This window comes from Mastomys coucha, unplaced genomic scaffold, assembly GCF_008632895.1.
Source record: "Mastomys coucha isolate ucsf_1 unplaced genomic scaffold, UCSF_Mcou_1 pScaffold15, whole genome shotgun sequence".
NCBI lineage: Eukaryota > Metazoa > Chordata > Mammalia > Rodentia > Muridae > Mastomys > Mastomys coucha.
The window spans coordinates 105,273,474-105,286,643 of record NW_022196897.1 but is presented as its reverse complement, the minus strand read 5'-3'; the positions used below and the strand labels follow the sequence as shown (position 1 = coordinate 105,286,643).

At 47.9% G+C, this 13,170-nt stretch overlaps 1 protein-coding gene across 1 annotated transcript in view; it reads left to right on the top strand.

Annotated features, from left to right (window-relative positions):
• Ehd4 (EH domain containing 4) overlaps positions 1-11,624 on the top strand; it is a 69,615-nt gene extending 57,991 nt beyond the window's left edge. Inside the window, exons 5-6 of the mRNA XM_031371568.1 lie at positions 3,751-3,915; positions 9,200-11,624. Of these exons, the coding sequence (XP_031227428.1) occupies positions 3,751-3,915; positions 9,200-9,736 (702 nt within the window). The 3' untranslated portion in view covers positions 9,737-11,624. The remainder of the gene's footprint in view (positions 1-3,750; positions 3,916-9,199) is intronic.
• Positions 11,625-13,170: the final 1,546 nt, after the last annotated feature.

Genomic DNA, 13,170 nt, shown 5'->3' with positions numbered 1-13,170 from the left:
AAAGAGGGGGAAAGAAGAGGAGGGAGGAAAGGCGAGAGGGAGGGAAAGAGAGAGAATATGAGAATGAATATGGAGCTGGGTGAAATGCTGGGAGTACCATAGCCTGTAGTGCTCCCTGCCATTCCTGAGCCCTCAGAGCGGACCAGCATGGCCTAGGTTAGTGAGGCACAAAATGCCTCTGTGTTCTGACACTGAATAATGAAAACCCTTGTGCAGATGTAGGGGGCGGATGGTCAAACTTGCTGAGCTTTCTTATGGGAAAAGAAATTGCATATTCTTTTCTTCCTAAGAATAGTATCTGGCTTGTTCCTTCTCACAGAGGAAAATGTTTGAGGCACAGCTACTTCCATCTCCAGCTCCATGGTGCCACTTGCACGTGACATGTCGCAATCCCAGCTGAGCATCAGGACAGGAAGTTGCCTGGGCTGGATAAGAAGCAGAACTGAACACAGTGACCTTAGGCCCTAAGGTGGCACATGCTGTGGGTGCTCTGCAGAGCTGTGCCCCTAGCCCTGCAGCTGCAAGTTTATGTCCCACTTGTGAGCTTTGTCACTTATTGTTCTTAAAGAGGCAAGGGGCAGGCTGTGGGTGAAGCTCAGGGTTAGAGCAGTTCCCCTGTGCTCAAGGCCCTGGCTCTGTCCCCAGCGTGGGGGGACAAGAAGAAAAAAGCTCTATACACAGGGGACCAGACTTAAGGGGTAGGAAAATGCTGGATCAGATAGCATGTTTAAGTGTCCATAGGCTGAGTGACGTAAATAAATTCTCTCTACAAACCAGAAGTCCAAAATCAAGGTATAAGACCCCACACATGCTCCAATGATGTCCGTGTCCTCTCCCGGCTTCCTTGGGCCTCTGGGGCTCATGTTTTTATTTTAATTGTTCACAGCGATGTGAGATTTTAATAATACAAACAAAAAGCCTGGGAAATAGGTAATTTTGCTATTTTTCTATTTGTATGATGTCAAAGGAACAAGAGACCGTCCCATGGTCTGGGTGAGCCTTCATCTCCTCACCTTTTGTCAGGTGGGGAGGCGGCCTGCAGAAGTCTGTTTGCCCTGAGATGCCAGGCAAAGCTTCCTGCATGACTCTTCAAAGAAAGCTATTTTAGGAAAGCCCAAATTACAAGTTTGGGAAATAGAATTTAGTTTTATTTATCTATAAACCTGTGTAGATCTCAAACTTCTCTATGGGATGATGGATGAACAGAAGCCCAAAGTAAGTCAAGTTCACTGTCAGACCCCATCCTGCCCACAATTCGGAAAGGCCCATTCGGACATCTTCACTCAACAAGAAAACAAAGCAGCTTTTGAGGAAGGAGAGGGGTGTGACGGAGAGAGCTCAGTGACTCTCAGGGGCCACTGCAGTTCTGTGGAATTTAATTTACTCTCCAAAGACGTAGTTTCCTCTTAGTCACATGTAATGTACAGGGCCTGGCTTTCCTGTTTGTGGTGTCAAATTCCTTTTTGGAGAAGTTTGGCATTCTGTAGCTCATTGGGTTGATACAGGCTGAAGTGTGTGTGTCTCTATGTAGTGTGGGGTGATGAGCCTGTAAGGCTTTAAAAATAGCTCCATTCCTGCTGGGCTTTGTGGATGTCAGTGCTCAAGCCTATATATGGAAACCTGTTTCTCTGAAGGCTGACCTCAGATGCCTCTAAAGGCCCCCTTAAGTCCTCCTTAAGGCTGTTAGAATCCCATGTGTTATTGGTACCAGCTTTGATCTGAACAGAATAACAAGCCCTTGCTCAATAGGACTTGGCTGCGTCTTTCAGTCTCACATATTTTCACCTAAAAAAAATTATCTTTTGGGTCTCTGGTTTACTACTGATTTTTTTTTTTAGCAGGGGCAGGTGAGAGATAAGTCTCACTCAGTAGCCCAGACTAACTTGGAACATAATGTGTAGCTCAGGCTGGCCTCAACCTATGGCAGTCCTCCTGTCTCAGTGTCTTAAGGGCCAAGATTACAAACATGAGTTACCATGCCCAGCACTAACTGAAAAACACTGTTGCCGTAAACCCACAGTCTGGATCTGAGCAGAGGTATTTCAGACAGTTTGTTGCCAGTGTGTGGTGTGACATCATGCATAGTGCAAGGTCCACATGTTGTATATTCAGAACCAAAGTTGCTGTGAAGTCACACAGCACTACAGGGGCAGGTGACAAGCAGCTCAGATTCTTTATAAGTTTGACTGTGAGTTAATTTTGGTTTTGCATTCAGAAAGCCTTAATTGTTGCCAGTTATCTTTTAAATAACCCCAACATTCACCAAGCAACCACTGTTTAAGAAGCTGGCCATACAGCCCAACGTGTACATCTTCAGACGGCCCAGCTTGCATTGCTGTTCAGATCCTGTTGGCCCCACCCAGTGTGCACACACAACCAGTGGCTCTCAGCTGAGCGATGGCACGTATCCGCTCACTCTCTCCAGTTTCCTTCTTCTCTAAGAGTCTAGTGAAGTCTGTTTTCTTTAGTAGCATTTTCCATCCTATGCAGTTATTTTGTAAATCACTGCTCCTTTTCTTTATCCTTTCCTATCTTAGTTATTAATTTGGCAGCTGAATTACTCTGAAAATTTAAAACTCTGTAAAGAAAACTTTTGTAATGTGCACAACTTACTGAGCTGAAGTTGGAAGTGAGTGGAATAATGGGAACATGAGGGAAGGTTGTGACAGGCCAGACAGTCCTCTGCTGGGGAGATTGCTCACCCTTAGGGGCTTGGGGAACTTCCCTTTCACGTATCTTGGTTTCCTCCCCAGAGAGAGCTTTTCGTCCAGCCTGGTCACAGGCAGCTGGTCTCATACAGAAGTTACTTAGTGCCACCTGTGAAGATGACAGCATTCTGCCTGTTGAAGCATGCCCAGTGATCATTCTTCCTTCATTGTTCACAGGGCACTGTCCCTGTGTACATGAACCACTGTCAAACTCCTCTTTAGCTTCCTGGTGCCCACAGGCTGCAGGCGAAACTTTGTCTACACTTTCTGGTTAGTCATGGTGAAAATCGTCCCTGCTAGAGGTCTGCTCACTTCCTGCCCAGACACCAGAGCCAGTACACAAGAGGGCACAGTCAGATGCCCTTTCCTGGGAGTAAACGTGGAGACACAATCTCTAGGACCGTCTCTGTGCAGCTTTACCTCACACCACCTGGTTCTCAGCCTAGTGTCACTGTTCACCATTATTCTGGCTTCTCTGACCTTGGAGAACCATCATTTGTGCAAGCATTAGGTCAGCAAAGCCTCACTGTGAATCCTCCAGTGGCTCCTAATGCCTGCTGAGCAAGGTCTGGGGGGGTGCAGCCCACCTCTCCCACCTCTGGACCATGTGCATACCGCCCCAAATACACACCCAGCTCACAAGCACCCTCTCCTGCTGTTCTCACAGAGTCCAACTCAGATGGCACCTCTACTCTTGCCCTGTCATCTCATACCCCTTATCTGTCTCATCCTGCCTCCCAGTGTCTTTCTGGACATTCCCCCTTACCCAGCCTTGGACATTGGAGTTCTCTTTGCTCATCCTCCCTGTGTAGTCTCAGCATATCTGCTCCCCCCGCCCCGGCTCCTCCTTAAGTCCAGCTCTCAGATTACCTGGTCTAGGCCACTCTCTGGAACTCTAAAAGTACATTCTAGCTTCCCTTAGACTGCCAGGCTCCTGGCTCCTCACCTTCTCTTGTGGTTGAGGACCAGAGTTCTGCATGGAATGGGGTCTCATTTATCTCTTCTCTAAAGTGTGATGTGCTCACCTGACATATCCCCTCAGGTCCACGCCTACATCATCAGCTACCTGAAGAAGGAAATGCCAAGTATGTTTGGAAAAGAAAATAAGAAGAGAGAACTTATCTTCAGGCTTCCGGAAATCTATGTTCAGCTGCAGCGAGAATACCAGATTTCTGCAGGGGACTTCCCTGAGGTCAAGGCCATGCAGGTACTGGAAGACCCCTAGCAGTGTCACAAGGAGGGTGTAGGAACTGCGATGCCTTGCCACATTGCCTAGCTAGTTACATGTGCACAGGCCCACAGTCCTCTCTCTAAAGCACAAGACATGAACTCAGGTTCCCACAGCCACCAGCTATATAATAACAGGAAGAGGTAGCCATGTCACCTCTGTTTGTCTTCTCATGTCTAGTAGAGATGTGTTCCCAAAGTATGTCTACAGATGAATGATTACACAGTTGTGGAGTGGGAGCTTGTTGGGGCCCTGTGGGCCAAAGAAGATTGAAGAGTGTATGGCGTGCCTGTGTGGGGAGTCACTGTGCTATGGGAATATGGACCCACAGAGTCGAAAGAAGCTAAAGGCTAGATTCGTAGGTAAATCACCTTTCAAACTTGGTCTCAATCTTAAGAAAACTGCTAAATAAACTAAATACAGGTTTCACCCTGAGACCAACCATTGTGTTACTCACTCCACGGCAGAGAGTAGCTAGAGTGGGTGCATGGCTAAGGTTGGGACTCATTTCCCCACTGGCCTCAGAGGGAGATGAGGAAGAAGGGAGTGGGCAGAACAGAGGTACGGGGAGACTCACTGTTCCGGCAGCAGCTCTTTATGTCTGCAGTCAAGGCTTCTGCTATGATCTGGTGGCAGGATCTAGTCAAATTGTTGGGGTATTAAAATGTTTTTAAATGTATTCTTATACAGTACATCCACAGCCTCCCCTCTCTCTTTCCAGTCCCCTCTCCCTACCCCACCGCTCCGCAGTCAACTGTTCTTCCATTTCTTTTCAGAAAACATCAGGCCTCCCAGGCTATCAACTGAACACAACATAACAAGATGCAATAAGACTAGGCACAAACCCTTCATATCAAGGCTGGACTAGGCAACCAAGTAGGAGAGAATTTGTTTTATGACAAATACAGAGATTTTTTTTTCTTTCTAGCAATAAAATGGGTGTTCTGTTCAGAAGAGGGATTTCTTTATTTTTCTGGCCACAAGATAACTAACTTGAGGACTGGCAGTTAGTCGTTTCCCAGAGACTTCTTCTTTTTTTTTTTTTAAATCTTCGAGGCAGGGTTACTCTGTGTAGCCTTGACACCGTGTGTGTCAAGCACATGTATATGTGCTCATTAGCTGTTGTTACACTGCCCAAACCACAGAGTGACTGCTCTGAGACCCTGAAGCTCCACCCAGCCCCTCTGGGCCTCTCACATGGCCCCTAGGTGGGCTCCCATAACAGAAACAGATTCTGAACCTGTATCTATTTGTGAAAATTAATATGGGCCCATCTGGATCAGAGGACACCCTGGTCTCCCAGAGCTTGGACAAGGGACAATCCCTGGAGAAGGAAGGAATTAGGGAAAACAGAGTCTAGGGAGCAGCCACAGCCCATTCAGCTGGAAAGTGGGTGAGTCCAAGCCTGTGCTGAGAATCCCCGTGGTCGGGACCCACACTTAGTGTCTTCAGTGAGCCAGAGTGCCTTGGAACAGAACGAGGAATCCCAACCTGGAGCAGCCATGTTCATTTGTGCTCATTTAAGTCGTTCATCCAGGAAATGTTAATTACTGTGGCCAAGAATTGTTCTAGTTCCTGGAATACATCAATGACTTCAAGACATCTTAGATATTCAAGACTAAGAATGGTCTTTGTCCACGTGACACACCCCTTGCCGCACCATGAAAATGCTGTGGGCTTCAGTGTAATTACTGATTTCATATCTGTGACTCAGTGTGTCTTTGTAAGGCTGTAACTCCATGAGTTCAGTACCCATGTCATGCTCACTCTACCTCCCCTACATTTAGAACAGTGATCCTCAACCTTCCTAGTGCTACAACCCTTTAATATGGTTCCTCTTGGTGTGACTCCAACCATAAATTATCTTGTTTCTACTTCATTAACTGTAATTTTGCTACTGTTATGAATTATAATGTAAACATCTGATATGCAGGCTATCTGATGTGCAACCCCCAAAGGGACTGTGGCCTACAGGTTGAGAACTGCTGCTCTAGAATGTAGCAGGTGCTCAGTAACCACATGCTGAACATGCTCCTCCCCCTGAGGCCGTTGAGGATCTACCATCCTCAGCAACAGGCATCCAGTTGACACCACCTGTGTGTGGGTCAGAGACAGAGGCTAAAGTTTGGAAATAACAGGAACTGGGCATATGTCAGGGCCATGAGGAGGGTTCAGCACAGCTGGGTTTAGGTCTGCTCTCCTGGGCAGTGGTGGCACACACCTTTACATCTCAGCACAGAGGCAGGATCTGTGTTTTGGAGGCTAGTACCTGATCTACAGAGCAAGTTCAAGGACAGCCAGGGCTACACAGAAAAACCCAGTCAGGGGGGTCTCACATGTGTTACACTGAGTCAAGTGTGTGTTTTGGTTCCCTCAGTGCCAGGACGGGCTGCCTGTGTCTGCCCTGCGTCCTGTCTTAAGGGAATCTGGCCTTTTACACAATGACTGTCCTGCCGCTTGAGAACACTAGAAACACCATGCTCACTCAATTGGCCTTAAGAATTTGACCCCCGTGTGGGGGGGTCACACAGCAGAGGGCAGCAGAGCCATCTCTGTCACAGCAGAGGGCTCTCCATCCCTCTGCCCTATCACACACTTGAAAACAGCTGAGGGCAACAACTTGTCCTCCACTCCTCCGCTCCAGTCTGTAAGGACCACGGGGACCAGGGTGTACAGTTTATTCCCTATGCTCTCTGGGTCGACATAGCTGCTGCTTTCTAGTCATTCCTGCAGAATTGTGGCTGTTTGCCCTTTGTTTCTTAATACAGCTGCCATCAGAATTCCTGTCCACTGCAGGCTGGCAGACAGTTTGGGCAGACGTAATCCCCACATGTCTGTTTGCCAGACATAGGCACCCTGTGTGCTCTGGACTGAGACTCAGTCCCCAAGGATGGGGTAGGTGTCCCCTCACCCAGGGGAATTCAGACTACTTACCCAGCCGCACTGGAATGTTTATGTAGGAAGGCCTATGTCCCTCCTCCGCAGCTGGCCCTTGTGCCCTCACTGTGACACTGTCAGCAGAAGGCCTGAATACTGGAGCACTGTTTGGTGCCGAGGGTGGAGGTGATTAGAATCCTATGGCTCTAATCAACCAGCGAGCATGCAGGACCTAGAAACCAGAACTCACTGTACATAGCAGGCCTGCTCCAGGGCTCCGCCAGGTACAGACAATTGGGTTTCATCACAGCAGGTTAAGTGGCACAGTGCTGGCCGCATCCATTCTGAAGACACAATAGGCTGTCAGGTTTCGGCTCTGTCCCCTCTACAGTCTTTAAGTGCTGGGGCTCTCCTTCCAAATGTGAATTCAGAACTCCTGCTCTGCCACACACCCTGGAGATCACAATTTTTATTCTCCTACTAGAGAAATATAAGTCAAGGTTCAGGAAAAGACTCTGCCTCAAACACACACACACACACACACACACACACACACACACACACACACACTCACTCACTCACTCACTCACTCACTCACTCACTCACTCACGCACGCTTCTGCGTTTCCTAGGAAGACAGTTTCTCATTAGGTCTTTTAAGTCTGCTGATGTTAAGCCCTAGGTAGTTCTCCCTGTTCAAGGCCAGAGAAAGCTCAACTGTAGTCCCATCTGTCACAGCACTGAATAAATGAGGTCCTCCCTAGGTGTCCGAGGACCCAGAATTCTGAGTTCATATGTGTTTGAAGGAACCCGCTTTCCTTAACTTCAGACACCTGTGTGATACTCCTGTCCCTTCTGATGACTTGGTTTCCCCTTTCTCCTGACTCTGTATTTCATGGTATCCTTTTTGCACAGGTCTCTTTTGAAAGTTGACACTGAACAGCTGGTATCTTCCTCCCGTGTGATCAAGGCTCCTTTAAAGCGGAGCCCATCCCTGGGCCTGGGAGATGCATATCAGTCGATATGGCAGTGATAAGGGGTGGACACCTGATGGCTTCGTGAAGGATGGATAGTGGTGGGTGGGTAGGTGGATGCAAGTGTGGATGTATGAGTGAGCAAAGAGAAACTAGGTAGAATGGGCTCTCTGTCACTACCCAGAGAGCCTCTGTGGCCCTCCTGCCCGGAAACTGGCTTCACCCTAGAAGGACAGTGGCTGAGTTTCCCAGTCTGTGCTCTGCTGACAGACCACTTCTCCCAAGAGACGGGGTGGATACCTGTTGGGACCCATCTTGTGATGTTCACCCTGCTGCCAAGGTTTCAACTTGTGCTCATTTGTCCATACTTTTGAAATAACTGACTAGTCTATACCACAAGACTCCCACATCCCTGACAGGCACCCTCTTGGAGAAGTGTCAGTGTAGTAGACCATGCTTCTGTGGGGTTTTCCTACAGTTTCCAGTTCTGGAGCCTTCTAGGTTCATTCTTAAGACTTTAAGCCAAAGAGTCTGTACCCTAAGCTATATCATTGTTATTTTCAAGTAATCCAAAAACAAAGTTCTTTTCATCAGCAACCAGGGCAGTTGAGCCAGGAAAGCCTCAAGCTTGCAGCCACTCTGCAGTCTTGACCTTCTGAGTGCTGGGATTATAAGCTGTGTGTACCACACACAGCCAGCTACAGAATTCTCAAATAATAGTTTTTTGGGGTTTGTTTTTAATTTTTTTCTAAATATGGTCTCTGAATTTTGTTTTTTAAAAAGAGACATATGTTTTTGGTTTGGTTTTTTTTTTTGGTTTTTGTTTTAAGATTTATTCATTATATTTATATGAGTACACTGTAGCTGTCTTCAGTCACACCAGAAAAGGGCATCAGACCCCATTACAGATGGTTGTGAGCCACCACGTAGTTGCTGGGATTTGAACTCAGGTCCTCTGGAAAAGCTGAGCCATCTCTCCAGCCCGGTCCCTGAATTTTTAACAAAGCATAATAAAGAGCAGATGTGGCCTCTAGTCTTGCTTCACTCATTGGGTAGCCCCCACTCTCTGGGTTGTTGTGGAAGTGACCGATGTATCGGCAGAACCTTTCTGAGAGCAAACTAATTCTCCAGGGCATTAAGGGCAGGTGAAAGGGTTTTCACAGTCATAGGAGGTTACTGTGACTCCTGCAGCCACAGAGATACCAGCTACTCTATGAAAAGCCACATCTCAACCCTGAAGCTTGTTTTTGTTCTAAGCCCCTCCTGCATCTGGTGAGCTTGAACATGGGTGCCCTGGCAAAGAGGTCTTCTGAATGGCGCAGAGCGTGGTGGGATGTCTGCTTTAAGGGAGACCCCTTCCCTCCAGTGCTTTCTGCAGAGAATGTAACACCAGATCTGGTTTCCCTCCTGTAGGAGCAGCTTGAGAACTATGACTTCACCAAGTTCCACTCACTGAAGCCCAAGCTGATCGAGGCTGTGGACAACATGCTGACCAACAAGATCTCATCCCTCATGAGCCTCATCAGCCAGGAGGAGATGAACATGCCCACGCAAATGGTGCAGGGCGGTGCCTTTGACGGCACCACAGAGGGGCCCTTCAACCAGGGCTACGGGGAGGGGGCCAAGGAGGGTGCTGACGAGGAAGAGTGGGTTGTGGCTAAAGACAAGCCCGTGTATGATGAACTCTTTTATACGCTGTCACCCATCAATGGCAAGATATCAGGTGTCAATGCCAAGAAGGAGATGGTGACCTCCAAGCTGCCCAACAGTGTCCTGGGCAAGATCTGGAAGCTGGCCGACTGCGACTGCGATGGCATGCTGGATGAGGAGGAGTTTGCGCTGGCCAAGCACCTCATCAAGATCAAGCTGGATGGCTACGAGCTCCCCAACAGCCTGCCCCCACACCTTGTGCCCCCCTCTCACAGGAAGTCCCTGCCAAAGGCTGACTGAGGGTCCGTAGCTAGGGTGGGAGGGGTAGTACCTGGGCCTGAAGTCTGCTCTGCCACTGACTCTCTGAATGTCCTTGGCCAAGGTTCCGTCCTCTCCATGACTCAGTTTCCTCATGTGTAGGGCAGGGAGGGCAGATCCTGGATACTAGGTGAGGTCCTTATACCTCTAAAATCCCTAAGTTTCTATCAAAGTATTGAGAAGAGCAGTGTATAGATATGGAGATAAAGGAATAAAAGAAAAGATTATCCAAAGAAGAATGTAGGTGTGACACAGGCTGGCGAACTCTGGAGACTCGGGGAGTGAGCCAGGGACTCACTAGATTCTTCAGAGCTGGACAATAAGTTACCGTGAACCTCTCTGTCCTTTAGAGGGCACTGAGAGGCAGCAAATGACCTAATTTATTTTTCTTACTGTGTTTCCTCTATCTAGAGAGGAAAGGGAACAGAACAGAGTTTCTGTCCTCCATAGACTAACACCAAAGAGAAGACCCAGTCTTAGGACGTGCCATGTCCATGTGGGCCCATCTGCAGTCCCCAGCAGAGTAGACAGCCAGGCCAGGAGGGTCTGTCTTGTCCCAGCACCTGCTGCCTGACCCTGCCAAGCCTCCCTCCCAGCGAAGCTGGATTCAGTTAGGAATTTGGAATTCACAGACTGTAAGCCCATGGCAAGACCTCTAGATCATGCTGAAGTCTGAGGATTGGCTTTTCCTTCTATTTCACCAATAGTTTGCAGCAGTCAGTTTATCAGACTTAAGAGAAAAGACAGTCCCCATCTGTCCCTAAGTGTGCCCTTCAACCACTGAATGTCCCTAAGGCTTTTTTGGTAGGTGGCAGAATTTAAATTCAATAAAGCCATGTCTTGATTTGTGTGGAGTCCCAGAGCCTTCGGACCCAAGTAGAGACCAGCCCCGTCCTGAGCTATCAGTCCCAGAGCCTTTGGACCCAAGTAAAGAGACCAGCCCCGTCTTGAGCTATCAGTCCCACAGCCTTCAGACCCAAGTAGAGACCAGCCCCGTCCTGAGCTATCAATGCGAGAGATCAGTGTCTTGGTGATTGATGACATTGTTTGATTTTTAAAGGAAAAAATGCATTTTAATGTGTCCAGTTGTGTTTTTCTCACATGATGTAGCCTCTCTGCAGAAATCTTCTCTGTAGCACCTTTTCTTCCGAGCTAGAACACTTCACATAAGGAGTGCCTATCTGGGGCCAGGATTGGGCTGCTTCTGGCTCTTCAGTGTTCTTTCCCAAACCAACTTATCAGGCACAGGGGCTGCCTCCTGCTGTACTCTGCTCTGTGGCCCAGCAGAGGAGCACTGACACCATCACTTAGGAAGTAGGAATTACAATGCAGCAATGATGACATGGCCCAGCCCCAACAGCAGCAGAAATAAATGAATCTGAACAGTGAATCTTCACAAAAACATACTCCAATTCCTATTGCCTGTGTCTGGCAACCTCAGTGTCAGAACTGGTGATTTAAGAGAAAATGCTAAAAGCTCATACCTATTATCCCAGCACTTGGGAGGCAGATGGAGGAGGATTGCCATGAGTTTGAAGCCAGCCTGAGCTTATTAAAACATTGTTGGTTTTATGGTAGTCTATGTAAAACCGAGAATACTTATGCCACCATTCACACTCCATGTCTTACTTTCCAAATAATGGTTTTAAGAGAAATATGGTATGCACTTTACTCTGGAAGTGTGTTTTTATTAATTGGACACACACAGGTGAATGTTTGATCCTGGGGCTGTAACTGAATGTGGGCATTTCTGTTGGTGTCCATGGAGAGGTGATGCATGGGAGCCTGCCTGTCCTCCCACTGTTTTCTGCTTTCTCTGCACGGTTGGCATATATCTACCTAAATATAATCACAAATGTATGTCTCATGAGTCTGTCTCTAAAATGCGTCCGTATGTTCAATGTAGATATGACCAAGTCACTTTTATACAGAACCTCAGAGGAGGCCTTTCTAGGGACAGCAGGCTAATATTTCTGGGATTTCTCTCCCCCACTCCTCCCCCCCTTCTGCTGGGAGAGGCCTAGCAGCTAAGCCTTACCCTGCTCTGACCCAGGGATATTCTTGAACAAAAAGAAATCATGGGTCTACTTTTGTTACATTCTTTTGTTCATAATAATTTTACCATAAGGAAAAAACACAGATGGTGTAAAATGAAAGATTTTGTCTTCTCGGGACTGAAGCACAGTTCCTAGACTAATTAGACACTCCTCTCGCCTCATGCATGCGTTCACTCGGTATTGCCCCACCCTCATGTCGGTTTTCTGTGTCACAGAAATACTTGATGGAATTCAGTTTCAAGGAGGGAAAGTTTAAATTGGCCAACAGTCAGAGAGAATTCAGTGCAGAGGTCAGCTGTGAGCTGGAGGTGAGACAGAATGCCATAGCAGCAGAAGCACACAGCAGAGGAAGCTGTGGTCTCTCGGCAGCCAAGAAGCAGAGACCCAAGACAGGGTCTTTAAAGGCGCCCCCCTGTCCCCCCTGCTTCCTTATCCCTTTGCCTTCATCCATGGATAAATTCAGAACCCTTAGGATTCAATCATCTTTACTGACCAAGCCTTCAGGACATGGCATATCTAATGCACCATAACGTATCATTCCCCGTTTTCAAAGAAGCCACATCAGTGTTTGCACACTGGGGGAAACATAAAAGTGTATAAAGTCTGACTACACTCCTACTTGGTGCTTTCCCTGGTTCTAAAGGCCCTATTTGTAACTACCACATGGCATTGGATCATGAGACCCTCTGCAGGTGAGGAGAAGGAAGCACTTTAGTTGGGTCCTGCTGTCCTCGTCTGAGCCCAAGGAGAAAGAAGTAGCACTTGGACTTGTGGACCTGCTCTTGGGGTAGGCAGATGGCCAGGCAGCATCAATTCATGCTTCAACCTATCCGCAGGACCCCAGAACAGATGCCCTGAGTCTACTCAAGTAATCCAGGGCTCAATTCAAGAGGTTACATAGTATTTAGCAACAGTAAATCCCACAAGGCCTCTATCCTTTTAAAACATTATTTAAAAGTGTCAATCCCCACTGGCACTGACTTCTTGTAATATACCCACTTTTCAAGAGGTAAGTGGTCCCTTGTGTCCATTTTGAAAGGAGATGGAAGAGTCCAGAGAGGTATACCTCTTCTCCATGCCATCCCTTGAAGGCTTCACAGAAAGTTGTATCACTGGGGGCAAAGGCCCTACTGAGGCTCACATTCCACCCAAACAGGCTGAAGGAGGTGGGTACTTCGGGGGGGGGAGGGGAGGTGGAGTACATCTCTGTATCTCTGTGCACATTCCTGAGATGCAGGTCTATCATGTACCTCAAGGTCCTGTACACTGCCACGGACCGGGATTTCTTGCGGGGGTCCCTGTTCCACGGGACAAGGGATTCTGGCCAGGTGGGCACGGGATTTGGCTTTGACAAACAGA